Here is a 21,954-nt window from a genome sequence, read left to right on the forward strand (position 1 = left end):
CGGAGATGGTTCTCCTCAAGGTTCAGGGAGGCAGGAAAGCTGTTCCAGAGGGAGGCCCCTGCCACGGAGAGAGATCTACCCACAACTCGTTGCCTGGAGAAGCGGCTGACCCTGAGGGAGTTGGAGGCTTGTGCACATGTGTATGACCTCTTGGACACTAAAGGGCTGATCCTCAAAGCTTATTTTGCCTCATAGAATGCCCATCTCCACACTTTCACCAAAAAAGATGCATCCTCTTGTAAAAAGGGCATTAGAATTCGAGCATCATATGGGCCTCGGGGCCTACCGTGCACTTAGCGGCTGTAACTGTAGCCTCTACAGTCCCCTACCTCCTTGCACTTAGCCAGAGCCGAGCTGCCCTGGCTGCACTCCCCTGTCTCCATTTCCCCTGCACTTAGATTTGTCGCACTTGCACGATCTGAAGGACACAAAAACTAGTAAGATCATTTGTCTTGTCCTCCCTCTGTCTTGCTACCCCTTCTCTTGTCGCGTCTAGAAACCCTTGTGTACAGGCGCGTTATAAATGACATATCATGGGCACATTCAAATACTCTCTTTTATCCACTTCGCCCACGTGTGCAAATCAGGGGGTGCATCTGCACATTTTAAAGTGCATCCTGCATTCAAAAAATGGGATGCGCTTTAAAATGCGGACTCAATAGCAGGTGCCTGGGGTGCCATTGCAGGGCAGTCCCATCCCTGCCGTTATGCAGTTTCATTTTACGTGGAACAAGCAGCCCCATGGGTCACTACTTTCCCATGTCCCCTTATACTCCTCAAATGGTGATAGAACGTTTGGTTCTTGGTTTAGCATCTCACAGCGACATGTCCATTAAAGTGAGAAATGTGATCCCCCCAACACCTACATTGGTACTGGAAGGCAATGGGGCACCCTGTGCACTGCTATCCAGCCCCCCAGTGCAGTGCTATCCAGCCCCCCATGAAATGCCCAGGTCCCCTTTGAGAATACGGAAACCATACCCATTCCTAAAACTAACGCAAATAAAAAAAAGTGCCTCATCTACGCCTTCCTTATTTGCGTTAGTTTATGAGAGTTTGCCCCTACAACTCATCGTGGAGGCGTAAGGAGACTGAGCTGAGAACCAGGATGACCCATCTATATTTTGGTTAATACCTGCATCACCTACACTTCACACTTGGATTCATAAGCATCGTCACTTGACATGGGACTATACTTCATAAAAATCGAACATTTAAACACAAGTATGGCCTGGTATGATAGTCGCTTGTTTTGTTCCTCCCCTCCCTTTCTGCACCCCTCTCCCTCACCTTTTGTTTTTCTCCGGCTGTACCAGAAATGTCGTCAGGCCTAGTATGGTAGTCACCTGTCTGTTTCCATTTCCTTCCCATTATCCCCCTCCCTTCCTTATATATGTCTTAGCTCTTGCACTATCTGAAATATCGTCAGGCCGAGTACGATAGTTAATTTCACATCCTTACTGTTCATGGCCTGTAAGAATGTGGTTGTATTTTCCCTTGTTCCCTCCCTTGCCTTGAAGCGCTTTGAAACACATTGTGTATAAGCGCTATATAAATAAACGATCATATCATATACGATCATAAGTAATTGATACATTGCGATATAAAGAAGCCCTCTGGCATGATGAGGCATACATTTTATCCTCAATCACATCTAAATGTCCAGCACAATTATTAAAGACTTGTTCACAAATCAAGTAAATATAAAATACGTTCTGCCCCATGTGCGTCCATGTGTACTACAGGTAAAGGGCCATAAGCCATCATTGTGTTACTAAAGGCAGTTTGGAAATGGGCACCCCACGTGTGTAAATCTTTACATCCAGCTGGCATTTTAAACGCTATAACTCCGAATTGGCCACTTTCTTGAAATTGAACGTGCTGTAGGTAACACGAGTTGGAGATTGTAAACATGTGATGCCCGGCATATTGTACAGCAACCCCTTAACGGACCCCAAAGGCCAGGGTCAGCTTGGACATAATGGGCGAGGGGGCGTCGACCCACCAGGTCTTGGCCCCCTCTCACCCATTATGGAGGAGCCAGCCCAGTAAAATACGAGCACTCCCTCAGCTGAAAGAGTGCTCTTAACAGTGAAAGGGAAACGTTTCCCTTTCACAGTTAAATTTCCCCAGCCGCGCAAGCTCAATGAGCCATGCAAGGCTGGGAGTTTTGCTTCCCCAGCTTCACATGGATCATAGGAAATGCTGGCTGGGGAACTTCACGTCTATGTGCAAAAAGGCCCTCCTGCACTACCTCGCAAATACAGAGAGCAGGCTGGAGTGGGGCGTCCACAGACCCACGCACAAGCCCTATGCATGCATGTGCAGGAACCAGGAAACTTCCTGATTCCTGTTCATGCTTAAGGAGGCTGGAGCATTGGAACCTCCGGACCCGCGGCAGAAGGTACATTTGTTTATGTTCTTTTTTTTTTAATTAAAATGTGTATGATTGCATGCCTGCTTGTGGCGTTAGGTGAATATATGATGATGGATGCTGGTGTGAATGAGAGAATGCTTTCTGTGTGTATGTTGTGTAAATGTGTATGTTTGAATGTTCCTCTAGCATTTAAAAATGTGTATGGATGCGTGTATGCATGTGTTATAATGAGTGATTGCCTGATGGATTTTAAAAATACCTTTGTTGCGCAAACCCCCTCCACACCGGCCAAAAGCAGTTCTCCGTTTGAGGTGTTGTGGGGCACAGGGGACAGGGATGCTATTTCTTTTACTGGACATCTCTGATATATGTCTAGTAAAAAAATACCATACCTTCTCACCTTGCCCCCCAGCAACTTACATACACGCAATCACTTTGATTGTGTGTGTGTTTGGTGCTGTGAGGCCCAGGCATGGTATTTTTTTACTGGACAAGATGTCTAGTAAAAAAAATACCATCCCCGGTTCCCCAGTGCCTGGCATACACACATAGCCACATTGATTGTGTGCATGTGTGAGGAGCTCGGGAACCAGGAGACCGGCTTGTCATTTTTTTTACTGGGCATCTATACACTGCCTTACCCCAGTGCCCCCAGCGCCTCGCTATCACACAATCACATTAATCAATATTGTGATTATGTCTGACTGCAACGTGCTGGCACACCATGAAGCAGGCATGCCATGTTTTACTCCGCATGGTTGATAAAGCAAGCACAATAAGTGTTATGTAGCTAGACTTGCATTTGAATGCAGCCAGTCTAGCCATTTCCAATTGTGGCATGACATTTTGTATTGGGCATCTTTGGTAAAGCAAGCATGATAAGTGTTATTATGAAGCGAGACAGCATTTATTATGCAACCAGTCTAGCCATTTCTTACTGAGGTATGACATGTTGCATTGGACATCTTTGTCCAAGTAGGATGAGTGGTGGTATTCTTACTGTGGCATGCCATTTTGTACTAGGCACCTTTGGTAAAGCAAGCATAAGTGTTATTATGTAGCTAAACTGGCATTTCAATGCAGCCTGTTCAGTCATTTTGTATTGTGGTATGGCATTTAGCATTGGGCTTCTTTGATAAAGCAAGCATGAAAAGTGTTATTTGTAGCTCGACTGGCATTTTAGTATAGCCAGTTTGGACATGTTTTCATACTTGTGCATGCATTTTTAATGGTAAAGCCAACTGGAGTATGTTCTTAAGTGGTGATACTGCCATACATTGGCAGAACAAACATGGACATGTTTTTGTATAGTATCATTACTGGCATTATGCACAAAGCAAGCATCAGTATGTTCTTATATGGGAATAATAGGGTATAATGGTGTTGTCAGCATGGAAGTGCATAGGCACAGCCAGTGTGAACATATTTTATACTGACACATATTGTGGGAAAAGGTATCATGAAAATGTGTTGAGAAATGCTCTTGTGCACTGTTGATAACTTGCATCTATTGGATTTTTTTCATGAGTTAACCTACCTACCAATTGCAAACTGTTTAGCTTTTTACCCAATTTTTCTACAACGTGTGATCAAAAATGCACAATTTTCCCCCATTATTTAAAAAAGATGCTCGGGGGGAGAAACCCCCAATCCTCCCTCGCTAAGCTCGGTCATTTCAGACACAAATATTTACCCCCAGTTCCCCAGTTAAACAATTCACCTGCCGCCACTGCCAAAGTCTACCTTTAAAGTTAAGTTCCATTCCTTTGGGAGATGAGATCTCCCGCCCTTCCCCCAGCATTGTTCTGCTTACTCTGCAGCTCCTCAGACAGGAGCCAGCACATACTTGTTAGATAGAAATGCCTGCCTATGTACCATTGTAACGATTTGCTCCTTTTTACACGTTCTGCAAAACTTGCATTCAGGCCACCACCACCTTTTTTCTGCAACATGTTTGGAACCTGGCAGTGGCATTTCAGCCCACGGAACTTAAGCCAGCGCCATTTCAACTTTCACAATATCTTTTCTAAACGCTGAGCGCACATACATCAAAGACTGGTTGGTTTTAAAAGAAGTGACATTCTTTTTTATTTTTAAATTAAATCAAGGAATTCATCGACCGTCGTTTCTACAGTTTGTGCAGAAAAGGTATAATTGCATCATATTTATGCATAGCATTCCAATGAAGTGCAAACGTGCCAGCTGCACAATCTTATGGGGAATCCCTGGTTTGAATTGAGCTAATAACTATGTCAGAATAACAAGGAACTGGTTTGTTTTTGCTTCCCCATACATGCTTTCCCGCTATGCATCACTACACTAAATATTTAGCAGAGCGTGAACAGAGCGCACATTAACCTATGCAGAGTTGAGGGGAATGATTGGCTGGATGTTCTCTGAAGTATAGGGTCTACAGGTCCTTCCTGAAGTGCAGTCTTATCTGCACTGATAACCTTTCTGCAGACTTCTACCACAGTGTGAAAATGCCAATTCGTCTCTTGCAATTCCAAGTTTCTAGTCTGGCGATGTTGTGGCTTATGGCAGTGTGCTGGCCTCCGAAGATGGCAAACTTCTCAGCCAGGTAGAGTGGTGTTTTGTTATGACTGCTTTTTAGGTGATGCAGGCTGTCTTGAACACGGTGCGTGCGTGACGGGGTTGCCAGTATGAGAGAAAAACGTCCATGTTTTTGCCGCTCTCAATACGTGCTTTCGTCCATTGACTAGGACATAGGCTCAGAACATGAAGTGTTTGTGAAGGAGTGTGAAACATTAAAATAAGCCTTTTAAAATTGTGGACACAGATTTACAGCAGGCAGAGAGGCGACAGAGTACATGATAAAATGCACAGATTCCATTTTCACCAGGATTCCTCAGGCTAACGTCACTTTCCGATGAACTGCAGCAACAATTGGTAGTAATTTGAAAGGTTGTAGGTCAAAGGATCGAATCAAAAGGACCGAAAAAACGAAAGGGTCAAATGTTTTTTTTTTCAGGGGGTGGGGGGTCCCCCAAACCCCTGTTTTTCGTGTAAAAAACACTTTTTTCCTATATGGAAACCGCCAAAAAAGAGATTAAAAAAAAAAATTCTACCTTATTGTTTTCGGTCCTATTGACTCGACCCTACTGCATTCGATCCTTTTGTTTTCGATCCTTTGACCGGACACCAATTTGAAATGCTAAACTAATTGTGCAAACATTTGCAAGTTCTAGGGTCTTCAAAAGATTCCAGCTTCAATATTTAAACGTCTGGTAGACTTAAAGCTTGAGTGAGCTTTCATTGAGAGAAACGCTGGCCAAACAACATTTTTCTAAAACAGTACAACATCTGAACAAGGTGTGGTTTACCTCTACCCCTAAACGTGTGACATTTGCCTCTGAAGCGTAAATACATTTTCCATACCTACAACCTAACAGAATTTGAGTCCACTAGGTAGAATGCTTGAACGGTCCAAGAAATAGTGGGAAACACTGAATAAGAATGCAATACAATAAAAAAACAATAATAAAAAATCGTAATGTGGTTAAAAGATTGCACTAGCTAGCATGTCAAGAGTCATTCGTTTTTTCAAGATTGTGCTCACTGCATATTAATTCAGGTTTAGACTTACATTAACATCTCTAATGTATTGTACCCCTTTGGCTTTGCTCTTTGGTTGCAGTATGACCACGCTTACCAACATTCCCCATATTCCAGTCAGGAGATCCGTGTGCAAAAATGACTAACTTTGCATTCTGGGACTTGTAGTCCTGGGTTTAGAAAGAAGAATCGGACACTAAAAAGTCCACAATATAAAATAAAACCATGCCTGGACTTGCATCTCCCGAATGGAATGGCGCATTTTGGCATTATTAGCGTCGCAGGGACCCCTACAGTGCGGCTTCCTCAGACTTTAAAAATAAACAATTTCTTCTTGATGTCACTCTAAAATATTTACGTTGGTGTTTTCAATATAACGGCAATCCTTTGTGAAGTCAGAGTGACTTCAAAACGAAATTATTTATTTTTCAATTCCAGCCACCACTGGGTGAGTACTGGTGGGTGAAGTTGGCGCACAGGCAAAGGTCATTGGAACATGCACGTTTTCTTACATTTTTTACTGGAATTTCTGGGCAAAGTCAACTTCATGAATTTTATTACATAGAGGGGTGAGAGGTCAACAAATTACTTACCTATCTGTAATGTTCTTTCTAATGGATGTTTCTTCCACGGATTCCTAATTTATGATATTCCTATTCCAGTGCAGCTGTTCTCTGAAACTTTTTCCCCACCAGGGGTGCAGCACGGCTCTGCGCCGGCTCAGTGTTGTGCCTCTATGCGCCCGCGCTGGATAGGACATCGGGGCCCGTACATATAGCGTCTCTACGCCCCATTACCACAATTCCACCCTTTTTACCCAGCACTCTGAAGCGGAGGGACCGTGGAACCAATGGTGTACTACTAGCTTCCAGCAAGAGGCGCAGTTAGGGAGGGCGATGAGAAATCCGTGGGAGCAACATCCATTAGAAAGAACATTACCAAGAGATAAGTAATTTGTTCTTCTAATGGATTCTTTCCTCCCACAGAGTCTTCATCTATGATAGACTCCTAAAACAGTACATGAACCTGGAAGGGGAAGGAAGCAACACCACCTAAAGCAGAAAACTCTGGAGGACTGCCCTACCAAACCGGGCATCCTAGCCCGCAGGGGAATCCAAATAGTAAGGGAGTGGCAGATTACTGCGCAGCCTATTTGGTCGCAGGAGAATTTGTTGCAGATCTATTGATGAATTTTGCCACATATATGTGGGTAGTGGGTTTAGGAAAATTATTATTATAGGGGTGTTAAGCTGCGGGGGGGGGCATGAGTGCTGCAGGGGGTCTGCTAAATCAACCTATCAAGAAAACCACTTCGACCAATTTTCTTACGACCAAATAGATTCAACGTAATCACCCGAACCCAGCAGTAATGCTTCAAAACTGTGTGCAAAGATACCCATGTTGCCACCGGGCAAATATCCAGGACAGAGACTCTATGGCCGCCACTCCTCTGGTAAAAGGAGCTCAGAGATCCTCAGGCACATCCTCAGCCAGATTGTAGTATTCTGAAATGCAGAGAATGATCCAACTGGACAGGGCACGTTTGGTCATAGCCCTGCCAGCACGAGCACCAGCGTAACCAGTAAAAAGTTGGTCAAGTGCCAAGAAACCATGCAGCAGTGCCCGGTATAAGAACCATTAACATAACATAACATAGCTTCTCTAATACGAGAGACAGAGCGTAAGGGTCCGTACCAGGTCCAGCCAATGGAATCATTCCTCTGCCTTGGAAGGGTGAAGTGGAGTAAAAAACACAGGAAGATAGATCTTTCGAGAGAGAAGTAAACCCGAGACCAGCATCGGCAGAAAGGAGGATCGCATTCTCAAACTCACCTTCTCTTTGGGAAAAAAACAAATCCGGGAGTAAACAGACAACACCTGGAGCTCACTCGCCAGTCTCGCAGAAGTGATGGCAACCAGGAAAATCACCCTAAGGGTGAGTAATCTAACAGAACATGAATGAAGGAGGCTCGGATTGAGCACCCATAAGGAACGTTAAAACTACATTCAAATCCCATGGCAGAACCATAAACTAGCACGGTGGAAACTGGTTACACAACCCCCGCAGGAACTCCATAATAAAAGGCAGGGAGGATCGCTAAGGGGCAACACGTTTGTCTTGGATTCACGACAATGCATAACATAGGTTTGAATCCCAGTCTTGTGCTTAGAAACTGGTCTCCAAGATCAAGCGCGCTATAAAATAACAATTATAATAATAGTGGGGAATGTGAAAAACAAGCCCTGTTCTGGGAACCTCTTGAACAAAAATAGTGGTAAGGAATTCCTTCACAGTGCCAATATGCTGGCCTGACTGTGCCAAGGAAAGCAGAAAATCCAACACAGGGGACAGAGGACAGGATAAAGGATCCAGGTCCCTCTCCCTGCACCAAATAGAACAGTTTCACGACCTGCAGGCATAAATGGATTTCGTAGCAGGCCTCCAAGCTGAAAGGAGCACATCAAGAACGTTGTCAGACAAGTCTCACTCCTTGCATCTCAGCCTCTCAGTAGCCAAGCATGAAGGTTCAGGCTGCTGTGGTTCGGGTGGCAGACCCACCCCTCCGACTGGGAAAGGAAGTCAACTCTCCTAAAAAGGAAATGGGGAGGGAAGATGAACTTGTCCAGCAACTCCAAATGTCACGTTCTCCGTGCCCAGTATGGGGAGATCCGAACCATGAGGATCCTGAACAGTAACAACCTCTTGAGAACCAGTGGAACGACATATCAGTGGGAATGCATAAAGGAGGTGAAAAGTCCACTTGACCATCAGCCATTCCCTGATGAAAGAAATCCCTGGAGAAGAACAACTCGCACTTCCTGTTGACACCAGAAGCGAAGAGGGCCACCTGAGGCGCTCCAACAGGAGAAAATCTCCTCCAGAATTTCCTGACAGAGCTCCCACTCATGATAGGCCGAAGTCTGTCTGCTCAAGGTATCCAGTGTGCTATTCTCTCATCTGGCCAGATGTTCTACCCTCAGAGAGATACTGTTCTCCAGAGCCCAGAACCACGGTCGCATTGCTTCTCTGCACAGAGGCAAGGACCTCACTCCACCTCGTTTGTTGACAGAGTGCATGGCCACTGTGTGTTGTGCGTCATAATCAGCACAGCCTTGCGTTTCACTGAGGGGAGGATAGGCCAGGGCCAGCCTAATCGCCCTCAACTCTAGTAAGTTGATGTTTTCCAGAGACTCCACGGGAGACCAAAGACCGTGCATAGTTACGTCTGATGCGTGAGTGCCCCAGCCAATCAGAGATGTGTCTGTGACCGCTGTCACATGGGGCTAAGGTTAACGAAACAACAACGCACCTCAGCTAGTTGTCTCGCACAGCCCACCAAACGAGACCATGAACTACCTGGTTTGAGACCTGCAGAAGGTCCGACATGTGGTCCTGGAACTGCAACCATTGACAATGGAGATGCCACTGAAGCGATCTCATGCGCTGCCTCGCCTTCAGCAACACAAGGATGCAGGTGGCCATGAGGCTCAGAAGGTGCAGGAATGCCGAGGCACGGACTTGTTCCTGTGACAGTAGGGCATTGACCATCTAAGAGATGCTCACCACTCAGTCTTCGGGGGGAAAGCTCTGCCCAGGCAAGTGTCCAAAACTGCTGTGAGAAACCAGAGGGTGTATCACCCGCTAGTCTCCGGGATCTCTCTCTCAGATGGTCAGGGCACGGCCACCGCCTTTGGATCCAGACCAGTGCGGGAGGATCACCTGGGTGAGGGGTCTTCAGAGAGTGGGGCATCTGATGGCTAACGCGGTATCCCCCGCCCCGCTCTGTAACACCATCACCCCATCCTACCAGGTAGGATACCTGGGACCGTTACCCCTCACCCTCTTCCCTACACAAACACTTTCACACAGACAGCCCACTCTGGGAGAAAACAAACTCATACCCGAGTAATGCACCCGACATGCCCCACTACTTTGGTTAGGTAAAGTCAGGCAATTACTTTTGACAACTCACACTCGACTTCCAATAAGCTCCCCTGCACGGATAAAAGGCGGAACACGTGAGCCCACTCTGAGCGAGGCAATGCCCACAGAGAAGTATTTTCCAGGCAGCAGCTGAGTCAGAGGAGAAATACAGGAAACTGAGATGGGAAATAGAGGAGGGACAGGCTCTTGACCCTTTCAGCGAGAAAGTGTTATCCTCCAGAGGACTTCAAGGCCATTTGCATTAAACAAGGAAATACGACTAAAGAATCCTGCATTGTGTGTCAAAGATACCTGGGAGCCCTCCAACAGGACAGACCGAGTCGGGGAGGAACAGCTGCCAGCCACGGTATCGTCCTTGGCTCTAGAATCAAAGAAATCAACACAGCTGGTGATCTGGGGAAACCGACACCAGACCGGACTGTGTTGAAGCAAAGGTTACAAGCGGTAACATTGTACACAGAGATGAACCTTGGTGCATATAATGAAAGATGCGAGTAAAGTGAACAGTACACCCAAAAGATTTTGTGAAAGAGGAAATCTTGAAGAGAACTATGATTGTTTGTTACGCCAGGCATTCTGCGAATAAGAGACTTTGAAGGGAAAGAGACTTTAGCACAGAAGGCCTAGATATTTGTATCTTGAACTGCATCCTCGTGCTGGAGAAGCTAGAGTCTGTGCTAAGCTTGAGAGTGCCAGCTAGCCCTGTGCTGAAAACGTGGGGAAGGGAAGCCAATTATCCAGCTGTCCTGACAATTGTTTTTTTGAACACTTTTCCTTTACATACATAGTTTTCCCACACCATTTGTATTTAGAAGGATAGGCAATAAGTGTATTAGTATAGGCCCCTTTTATTTTGACAAGACTCCACTAGAACTGTTATTTTTACTTTGATGGTTGCAGCTTGCTTCATCCTTAGATTTAGGCTTAGATAGGTGTTCATCCAACTCATTGAACTTCAATAAACACCCTTGAATGCGATCACTTGTGTCTGTCTTCACTGTTTGATACCATGCCTTCCTTACACTGCCCCAATGAATCAGAGAGCCTTGGACGGCGAAACCTGAGAATTGTTTAGTGCATGTGCAGAGTAGGTGCTCCGACACTAGAACTGGGAAGCGAGCTTGTACGAGCCGGTCGTCCAGGTAGGGAAAGACATGAATATCGTCACTTCCTGATGCGAGGCGCTACCACTGCCAGTAGCTGGGTGAAAACACTGGGTGCAGAGGAAAGACCAAACAGCAGGACCTTGAACTGGTAAAGGTGTTGGCCCACTGAATCTCAGGTACTTCCCGTGCTTTCAATGAATCGGCACATGAAAGTAGGTATCCTGAAGGTCCAGGGAAACCTAAGAGGGCTTGCAGAATCTGGGCTAGAGTAACATCTTGAACTTGTCCTTGTGCAAGAACAAGTTCAGCAGCCGCAGATCCAGAATGGGACGCAAGCCTCTGTCGTTCTTCAGTACCAGAAAATAGTTAAAGTGCCACTCCCTTCCTCGTTATGAGTATGGAACCAGCTCTATTACGCTTTTCGAGAGAAGCTGATGTACCTCTTCCAGGAGGTCGAGGTACGGAGACAAGGGGGTAGCCAGAGGAGTGCGGTCCAGGGGGGCGCTGTAGAAACGGGAGGCAATAACCAGGTCGTGCCCAAGCAGTAGATGTGCTTTTCAACCATTCCATGCTGAACAAGGGGAACCCCTCCGCCCCCCTTACCCACCCACCGGATACTTGTGTTAACACATCACTGAGGTTTGGCAGTGGGGACAGTAGCCTCAGCAGGCAACACCACCCCTCTGGGCACCTCTTCCCCCACCTCTCAGGAAGCATCTTCCTCTTCCCGAGGCAGATTGATCACAGCCTCTCTGGACAAAGGCAGTGAAGGTTTAAAAATCCCTGCCCTATGATGATGGTTGTGTGGAGAGCTGTTGCACGGCAAGCCCCATGGACTTGGCGGACGGTTCTGGCACAGGACCTTCTGGAGGGCGACATCAGCCTTAGAGGAAAAGGGAAGGTAGAGCTGTTCAGGCGAGCCATAGCGGCCTGGACCATCAAGCTCTCTGGTGAAGCACGGGAGGAGAGAAATACTGAGTGACAGGTCAGGATGGTGTTTCTTTGCCATGTCTCTGTCCACAGCTGGGACAGAGGCAGGCTTCTCCAACATCTCTAGTACTGGTGCTTCCACCGCCTCATTGAAGGGCAGTACTGTCTTTCTTGAGCGCCTCATCCAGAGTGTCACAAAGTTCATATAACCTTGAAACTGGATCCAGTCGATCATCCCAGAGTACCATCCGCCTTACCCATCAAGTTCTGGAAAGCAGCTTGGGGCTTTTCCGGTGTGGGAGCTGGCAAGAAAGTAGTCTCCAGGGATATCTAAAGACTGCTGCCTCCTTGCAGGTCCTCAGCCAGTGTCAGCACATACACAGTGTCAGCACAAAATTACTTTGGGAAATCCCTCACTTCCCTAGAGCACATAGGTTCCAGCCCAAAAGGGACCTGGTCACCCTCATCATCATAGAGGTCATACATCTTTGATATAAAAGCATCCATAGGCAGTGGGGCATATTTCCACAGAGCTACTGTATCCACAGCGCCGATTGGCACCGACTAAGATGTCGCTGGTGCCGAGGTCACGGGGCCTGTCGGCACAGAGTTGCCCCGGCATCTTTTCAGACCAGGCCTGAGCCGTTAGCCATACGGGATTGGTCCCCTTCAACAAATGCAGTGGGACCCTGCGGCGCAGTACCCAAAGCTGATGGTGCCATTGTCTGTGCCACAGGCGCCAAGGTCAGAGTGCCAGGTGCAAAGGGTACTTGCCTCCTGTTCAGAGAGGCGCCAAGGTCAGAGGTCCTGAGCGCCTTGCCGATGATGTCCAATATCTTCAGGTGGAAACTATTCCATTCCTCTGGCGTGGAGGATTGGGCGGGAAAAAGACTCGCTCTTTGACGCTTAAGCTAATCCCTGGAGCGGTGACTCTTCTTCTTTGAAGAGGAAGATGGACCTCTTCCGATCATCCTTCTTCCTCTTCTTCTCCTCCTACTTGTGCAGAGCTACCCGTTCTTTGGAGCGTCAATCCGGGGTGTGTGACTTCGACCGAGAATGCGGAGCCTCACCCTTGGCCTTGTGGATCATGGTAAATAACTTTTCCGCCCTCTCAAAAAGGGCTTTCGGGTCCATGGACTGGCACAACCCGCAGTCCTGGGTGTCGAGGTCCAGATCTAAGAAGTATAAACAGATCTGGGCAGATCCGATACCAGCATCTGTCGGCCACAATCTGCACACGGCTCAAATCCAGGGGCCTTTGACAGAGTATGGCGTCGGAGAAAAATATTTAATTCGACGAGCGAGTTCTAGATTGGCAAACAGCGTGCGCGGGAAAAAGGAACAGAGGTCATGGGGCACAGCGCTGCTATACACACTGGCCCAAATGTCATTACCTGTCCGTAGAGGTGTTGGACGGAGCCAACGTACAGCCGAGCAGAGCCCCATGGTGGTGGAAATGTTAACAGAGAACAGCTGTGATGAGATAGGGATATCAAAGATGATGAATATGTGGGAGAAAATAATGAATTCCAATTATAGCGCAAGGAGGAAGGCATACTGGCTATTTTATGTGGCGTGGTATTTTGTTTACACACGTGAGGGGCAAGACCATATTGATGTGTGTTCACACGTGGAGGCATTTGTGCATCCACACAAGGAAATGTTTCCTTACTGTAGCATTGCATGTTTTACTGTAGCTGAGGGCAAAGTCAACTGGAAGAGCATTTTTACATGGTGCAGGAGTTGGGTAAGAATTTGTGCAGCCAGCAATATCATGTGATCTTCCTGTGGCAGTTGATTTTTACTGGCATTAAGGGCAAAGTCAACAAGACCATGTTCGTACATGGAAATACTGGCATATACTGACAGAGCCAGCATGAACAGTTTGTTTGTGGCATCAGTACTGTGCGTAATATTATTGGCCACACACACAGCTGGCGTACATTTGGGTGCCCAGAGCCAGGTAAAGCACGCTTGTTTCTACGCTAGGTGAAAGATTTAAGGTTTGATTAAAACACATCTTCCACCTAGTGCAGTGCGTGGCGTGCGCATGCAGCAGCATGATCATCATGTGTATTGCACATGTGTGGATCATGTGTATTGCACATGTGTGGTGGTCTGGAGTGTGGCCTAGCTGGTGCTTTGTTGCCAAGCTTGGGGCGGGGTGCCACTGAGCATGGCTCGCAGCGGGCACCCACCTTTTGTATTACACCACTGGCTGCCATGCATGTATATCGTTATAACAATTGCTTCTTCATACATGCGAGTGTATTTCTTCTCGCTGGTCTGACTGGCTCAGAAAAGCTATCCAAATTGCCAGCAGCAAACCTTGCTACAAGAATAAAATAAATTAATATCAGCCCAGGTGTGTACAGTAGTCTGAAAACGAGCAATACTACTACTATATGATGTCTCAAATCGACGATAAAAATAATCCAACTTAATGGTACTTATTTTATCCTGGAAGAATAAAAGGGTTAGTCTTCTAGTCATACGTGTCACACATTTACCTGAAGCAAGTGCAATAACCTACTGAGCTAGCCCACTGGTGTACTGCATTGTTGCAATTCTTGCATTACTGAAATTGGCACTCTACAATCCATTCACAGCCACAGTAGAGAAAATGAGGGAACACCATAGTGAATGTTGCAAAGGGTACTTGCCTCCTGTTCAGAGAGTCCGTCAATAATTTCGGAGACTTCGTGTTCGCTGCGAGCTGCAGACAGGGAGAGACTGCCTCCTCTTTGCCCCACCCTACTGAGAAAGGAGAGGGGATATTAAAACACATGCGGGTCATGCTTTAGATTTACATAGCCCATACCAAGAAAAGGCAGAGTAGAGGGGCTCAAAGGAGAGAAGGCGCCCCAGTGTTTCAGATTCAAAGGTTGCAATTCATATGATACGGAATTTAATTATTACGAAATATCCAGCAGTCCCGATGCCATTGGCTACTTGCCACTCCTTTCTGAGATTCTGCAGCTCGCCAGGGAGGCTCCTTCCATTTACCAATGCTTAGGATTGCCAGGTGCTGCAGAGTCCCAGCTTATGCAACTGTGCACTGCTTGCGCTCAGGGGTGATGCCCCACTGGTGGCACTCAGTCTAAAGTTGTACCCATGCTCGTCTCCAAATTTTTTAAAACACCCCCGTTCCTTGTTTTCAACATTCATTTTAAACATCCCCTTTTCCTCAAATCAAGGAGTGCGTAAAACAATTACAACACCCTGATGCTTGACATTTTCTAAGCCGCACAAGACAACCAGACATCTGTGTATTGCCCGACTTCTCTTCACTCATAGAATTGTTTCAAACAAGCATTGTGTGAATAAAAAGGTGGGAGTGTGTATGCATTATTACCTCACTGTTTTCATGTCAACCCTGGCACATTGCAATCTAGCTAGAAGAAAAATCATGCTTATTTGGTGCAGCCATTTACTGTGGTCTTTACGCAGAATGAGGGACTTTGGAATGCTATTGACCCCTTCCCAGTGAGCTTTGACTTGTCAGGGAAAGGGGCCATTAGAATGCTCCATTTTACACTGGTGTTCGCCCCAGCCCATTAATAAAAGATAAGCCTTAAAAGAAATATGCACAAAAAACAACCCTATATCATGATTTCACAGAGGCAAACCTCTGTGTATTACACTTCAAAAAGCACCGTTTCCCTCCTTTTCAGGAACGAGGATGCGTACCACCAAACCATTTAAGTGCCACCACTGGAAGAGATGTGCAGAGTGACGTGACGAGCAACGTGTATCCCCCAAGCTGCCTAAACACTGGTCACAACTGAATACCCTCCCTGCACAGCTCTCCTTTAGCTTCCCTCCCTTTGTGGGTATGTCCTCATTCCCAAAGATCTGCAGTGAGTACCCAAGCTCACCACTTTACCTCTGAAGTACAGAGGAAAATAGTGTGGGACGTACAGAGGAGGCTGGGTGCACTGAGTGACACAGAGTTGCAGACTGCAGAGGGAGTTGACTGTAAGCACGGTGCCTAGGGTTGGGCACGTGCATAGCGCGGCTGGGTGTCTGTGTGGTAGCATGTGGACCAGGTTTGCAAGGATTCAGGATATGTGTAGAGCACACCTGAAAGTGGAAGACGGAGTGTAGTGTAGTTGTTGATGGCATGCAAGGAGATTGTGTACATTGTATTGCAGGTGATTCTCAATGAAAAGTCATACTGTGCAGACTATGGCTAAAGATGAAGCAGTACAGGACACTGTAGGGGTGTGTGCAGACTGTGGCTTGCGCAGTGTGGGCTGAACGTGTGCAGAGAGGCTGCGTAAATGCAATGCATGGTGTGCGTTCGTGCTTCTGTAGGCGATGGCCGAGTCTTCACTGAGTGTGACATGTGGTGCAAGGGTGAGTGCATATGTGGATGGTGCACAGGGAGTGGCAGAGCATGCACAGATTGTTTTTCAGCATCTGCTGATCATGTCGAAGGTTGTACAGTGTTATCAAGGATGTGTAGAGCAGTGGTTAACATGTACAGTGCATGGCTGGGAGAGTAGAATGTGGGGGACAGGGTTTGCATAGCTGGACCATCTGAATGGAGAACATGCATAAAGACATGGCATGACAGAGTATGAATATGGATGTGTAGAGAATGGGACTCATTTTGTAATGCATGGTTGCAGGATGTGGCAGAGGGAGCATAGAGCATATGAGAAGATGTCAAAGGGTTTGGGGTGAGGGAAACCAGAGGGTTTCTCACCCGCTAGTCTCTACTAGGTGGCCAGGGCACAACCATCGCCTTTGGATCCATACCCTGGGGGTGGACCAGTGCTGGGGGGGGATACCCGGGTGAGGGGTCTTTGGGGATTGGGGGTGAGGTAGCAGATGGCGAGACGCAGTATTCCCCCCTTTTTCATTCATGTAACCCATCCTATTTTTTAGGATTCTCTGAGGTCCTAACTCCCCCAACCCCTTTATACACAAACACTGGGCAGAGGAAGAGGGTGACAGAGTAACAAGTATCGCACCGGACATGCCCAGTTAATCGGGTCAAGCACTTGACTTTAAGTGCATACACCCAATACCAATTATCTCTCCTCACACGGATAAAAGGCAGACCCTAGAAACACACTCTGAGCAAGGCGGAACACGAGCAGAACTTCCGGGGCGAAAGCAAACCTACTGGAGCAAAGCGACGGACCAAGGGACGAGAGCAGCGGGTCCAAAACCACAGGAGTTCCCCTACTGGAGGTCGTTGCCTCCAACAGGCCACGAAAGACACACGGAGAAGGCTGGATCCCACATCAGAAGGCTGCATTGTGGTTCAAGGATGCTAATGACTCTCCCGGGTGAATGGCAGAGTGGGGGAGGCGAGGCCAAGCCTATGGAACTAAATTTGACTCATGAATTGGAAATCGTAAAACCAAGAAAGAAGTGCACACAGCCGGTTAGTTGGTAAGCGACCTGAGAGACCAGTGTGTGTTAAAGAAAGTTTGAAGTGGCAACATTTTATCGCAAGTGAAGGTTGCACGCGTGTGGATGAGACCTGAAGAAATGCAGACCTATGAATGAACTTTGAAGTAAGGACAGCTGTGAAGTCAGTGATACTGAGTAACAGAGTGGTCTGGCGAAAGGAAGTAGCCCACTCGAAAGTCTCAGTGAAAGGTGCATTGTTTGTCATGATAAAGCGAATGAACTGCAAAAGCGAAGTAAGCAAAATTACCTCCTAGAGAAGGGGAGAGTGAAAGTTGAATCTTGAACCTTTAGTCAAAGTGGTCCTGCAGAGATCTGTAGAGAAAGCCACGCACATTTGAAAGTCTTCAACATCTGAAAGCGGTCTGAGCCCGGCTGAGGGAGACCGGCTGACGGAGACCCGAAGTCTAATACACTTGGGGAAGGGAGCCCCCTTGCAAGTTTTGCTGAACTTTGTTCTGAAGAGGTCTGAGCCCAACAGAGGGCAACCGATGTGAACGTTGTTGTGAAAGGTGTCAGCACGACAGAGAGGGACACACGTGAACTGTGTTTTGGAGAGGTCTGAGCCCGACAGAGGGGGGGCCTACGTGAACATTTTATTATTTGGAAGTCTGGAAAGAGAGACTTTAACGTTGAAGGCCAGATGTGCCTTGATCCACGTTTTGCAACTGTTTATTGTGTGAGGAGAGCTGATCTCAGCCACATTTATTCTTTTGAACATTGACTTTTCATTAACATACATTTCTCCTTTATATACTCTTTTGTACAAGTGATGGGGCAGGCATTAGGTTTTGTTAGCATAGGCCATTTTGACTTGATGGACTCCACTAGGACTGTTTTGTTTATCGTTTGATGGTCGAGACTACTCCCATTTTAGTTATAAGGAAAAGTAGGAGTTTTTCCAACCCCAGAAACTTCAATAAAGGTTTTACACATTGTACCTATTGTGTCAGTGCCCTACTTGCGATACCATGCCTCCCCTACAAAGAGGAGAGCATGACTTATAGAGGCAGAACAAGTAATAGAGAGACCCCCCCTGTGTGTCCCCATCAAGATTTTGACAGGTGGCCACGCCCCCCGTTTCTGGTCTTAGTCCCACCCGCTGTTGATATGCTTTGATATAAACTTAATATAAATTTGTTATAAAAAAGATATAAAAAATGATATCAATTTTATATCAAATGTATATTTTTATAAGTAGGAGGATGTTAAAATATTTTTGATATCTTTTTCCTATACAATCTATATAAAGATGGGAGCAGAAGATGACATTTTTGCTTGGTCGAGCGCTGAGAGCAAGTGAACTCCGCAGATGGGGACTGTCAATCTCGGGTTTTGGTGAGTGATGCGGTTGATGACGTTGCAGAGGAGCTCCGCCTGAGGTGACAGGAAGCGGATATACATTTTATATCAATGACATTGTCCCGCCTCTTTCTATCCTGACACATGGAGCTCCTTGTCAGTCGACCAATTAGGGATAGTGCATGAGGGACCAGGTTTGAGTGAGCACTTTTGAAAATGTACATGATCACTGGGGTAAATGCTTTTGAACGAAAACCTACTTCTGCGATTTGCTGGTTGCATGCATCTGTGCAACTGGTGCTCAATCCATGAGCGGATCCCAAACTCCTTCACATTCTATCTCATCCCCCTGTTGCTTTATACCAGCGAGCCCGAAAGTGAGTTGGCACACATTACAATATTTCAGCCAGTTTGCTCTGTCTCCTACGTTCTTTTCTCTTACATAATGAATTCACAAAGCTAATTAAATGTTTGCACAAAGTAGTGATGAAGTTCCATCTGTCTGTACATCTACAGATCTACTGCAATACCATACACTGTAGTTAGCCTCCAGAGGTCCCTTTGCTTTATGATTATGATTGCATTATACATCAGCACCTGCGGGAAAGAGCTGGCCAATCCCAAAGCCAGGAACACAAGCAGAATCAGCAAGTAGCCACCCTAATTTCATGCTTGTACCGCTGCGCATCTACCCAGCCTTCACCCCATCCTTGGAGGTGGTGCCCCAGACCAAGTCTCAACTGGAGAGTCATAACGCGACCCCCGCTACCCACTAGCTTGCGCACCTCCAGGTTCTGGAAATAGTCATTTCCAATTGCAGTGTTATTTCTTTTAAAGGGAAGCATTAATTGCAAAAAATCTAGTTACCTTAAAAACAAAAAAAGCATCAACACCCCAAATGGCAGCTTGGAGTGCTTATAACAATAAATATTGCTTTCCTGGGTGCACAGGGCTGGAATGCTGCGCTTGGGCCTCACTGGCTCAGGCTTGAGTACCGTTAGCCGCCCTGCCCTCCCCGAACGTGGTATTTAAAACTATATATATATATTGATAACAGTTGACGGGCAATGGGCAGGCAGGCAAAATGACAGGCAAGGGCCATCTTGTCCACCTGAATATGACAATTAAACTGTCTGCCACAACACCATACTACGCACCTGGTCTCAGGCTATGACTTTCCTTTAATATTGTGAACTTTCTGATTTATTAAACTTCTGAAGTTCTCCTCACACAGCAAATGATGGGTCAGCAACTGTATTCAGAGCCTTATCATATCTATTTGTGTTAATTAATGCAGCTAACCTTTACATTTCACAGACACTCATCTCACTGAAAGCTTACTTCAGAGGTACACAAAAGTGCTGTATTGTTGCTCATTTTGTGTCTTGGGTACGAATAACTTCTGGCGGCATTAAAAATATAAAAACAAATTGCTAATCAAATAAGCTGGTTTGCTAATCAAGAACAATGTAATTTGCAAACTCTGCTAATCAATTTTTGAAAACTAATTTATGCTTTGTGCAAATATATAGATATGCAAGTGTAAAGGATTTTGTGTTTTTTGGTCTTTGGTAGCTCTGATACCAAGATAAAGAATACTAGTAGTAGGGATCCATCGGACTCCCCATAGTTGATTTGTTTAGGTAGTAACATCTGTAATGGGAAACAGCTCTGATTTAGTCTAGTTCTCTTTAAACCTTATGATATGATAGGTTATTTATAACTTGCTTAATAACCATAGGTTTCTAAGCACGGACCCGGGGATCGAACCTGTGGTGCTCTGTGTCGTCTTGCTTACAAGGCGAGTATGTTGCCCCTGAACTATCCTGCCGAGACCTTGAGCAAGAACTACATTTCTCAATGTTTTCCATCATGGTGGGAGGTTAATGTGCAGGTTTCATATATGAAGCAATAGATCATCCCCATATAGCAAAATCATTTCCCGAGGCCTGGGCATCTGGCTAGTCCTAAAGCTGTGCGTTTCGCCTTGATGTTTCCAGTAAATGGCTCGCTCCACTCAAAAATGCAAATAATGCAGGAAGGGGACAAACTCAATCTGATTACATCAGAAAGTAGAGCTTTGGTCAGTATGCTGGATATGGAGGAGGAATAGAGCAGTTTAACACAGTTTGACATATATGGCCCAAAATTAAATTGTTGAAGCATGCAAATAGAAAGTGCCAGGAGACCGAATTAAGTGCTTTTCTATGTCCTATGTGGCAACATCCTGTACAATTGGATCTATATGGGATATTATACCAAAGAGTCTGCATACATTTAGAGACCTGGATCTGTTGGAATGAACCTGGCTTGAACAGGGCAAAAGAGGTTTAGCATGGAACAAGTTACTTACCTGTAACTGTTGTTCTCCAGCATGGGTCTGGCATGGATTTGCATGCTCATGAATATACCCCGTCGTCAGGCTGGGAATCCTTGATAAAGAAAAAATCAATATCAGTTTCGTTTCTGATCTGTCTTTCTTAGTAGTAACCAATCACTGATCTCTGGGTCATACTGCCCCCAGCCAATGACTGCCCTCTCCCTAAGCCCCGCCTCTGGCAGCCATCCTCAGATTTGGTAGCACGAAAAGTGGCAGTATGACCAAGTGAAGAGCCGCAGAGGGGTAGGCGGGAGGGTTCGCATGTGAATCCATGCCAAACCCCGGCGTGGGCTGGGCACTGAGGCACAAGGGGGTGGCATCGGGGACTTGGTACTTCTTCTCGTACCTGTCCCTCTTGGCGGGTGTCGTGGAAGGGTTCTTGAGGATAGCCAGCCCCTCGTCCCAGATGTCATCAAGCAACGGCACCGCGAGGACCGTCTTCCTCTTGGCCTCTCATCGTTCGTAAAGAAACCCTTCCTTTTTCTGTTCTTCAGGGCAGAGCTGGAAGAGCTCGGATGCCCTAGTTATCATGGCGTGAAAGGAGCCAATGTCGTCGGGTGGGTGATGACGGGATGTCCGTTGTGTCATCGCCGCCGTCATTGTCCGTCCCCATCGCTGTATCCGTCTCCGTATCCTCTCTGGGGTCTGGGGAGGGGGATGAGGGGTCCACAGGTCTCGCGGGCACGAAGGGAGGAGCGGGGTAGACTCTCCTCCGCTTGTTCGGAGGGCTTCCCGACGGGCCTGGTTCTGGATCCTCCGTCGGGGTCCGTGGTAATCTCGTCCTTATCTCAGTACATAAGGATTGGATGGCCAACAAAATGGCCGCCAAGCTATCCTGGGGCTCGGGTAATGGCTGCGACGGACAGGATGGCCACTCCACTGGGCCCTCTTCGTCGCCATCGTCGCTATCTTC

The 21,954-nt window shown here is 46.6% G+C and overlaps 1 protein-coding gene across 5 annotated transcripts in view; it reads right to left on the reverse strand.

Moving 5' to 3' along the window:
- Positions 1 to 21,954, reverse strand: part of NCOR2 (nuclear receptor corepressor 2) — a 2,813,293-nt gene that overhangs the window by 1,526,632 nt on the left and 1,264,707 nt on the right. For all 5 annotated transcript variants that reach the window (XM_069619703.1, XM_069619702.1, XM_069619704.1 and 2 more), the window contains exon 11: positions 14,599 to 14,692. In XM_069619703.1, coding sequence (XP_069475804.1) covers positions 14,599 to 14,692 — 94 coding nt within the window. The remainder of the gene's footprint in view (positions 1 to 14,598; positions 14,693 to 21,954) is intronic.

Source organism: Ambystoma mexicanum, chromosome 10 (assembly GCF_040938575.1).
Source record: "Ambystoma mexicanum isolate Mex_15411 chromosome 10, UKY_AmexF1_1, whole genome shotgun sequence".
Taxonomy (NCBI): domain Eukaryota; kingdom Metazoa; phylum Chordata; class Amphibia; order Caudata; family Ambystomatidae; genus Ambystoma; species Ambystoma mexicanum.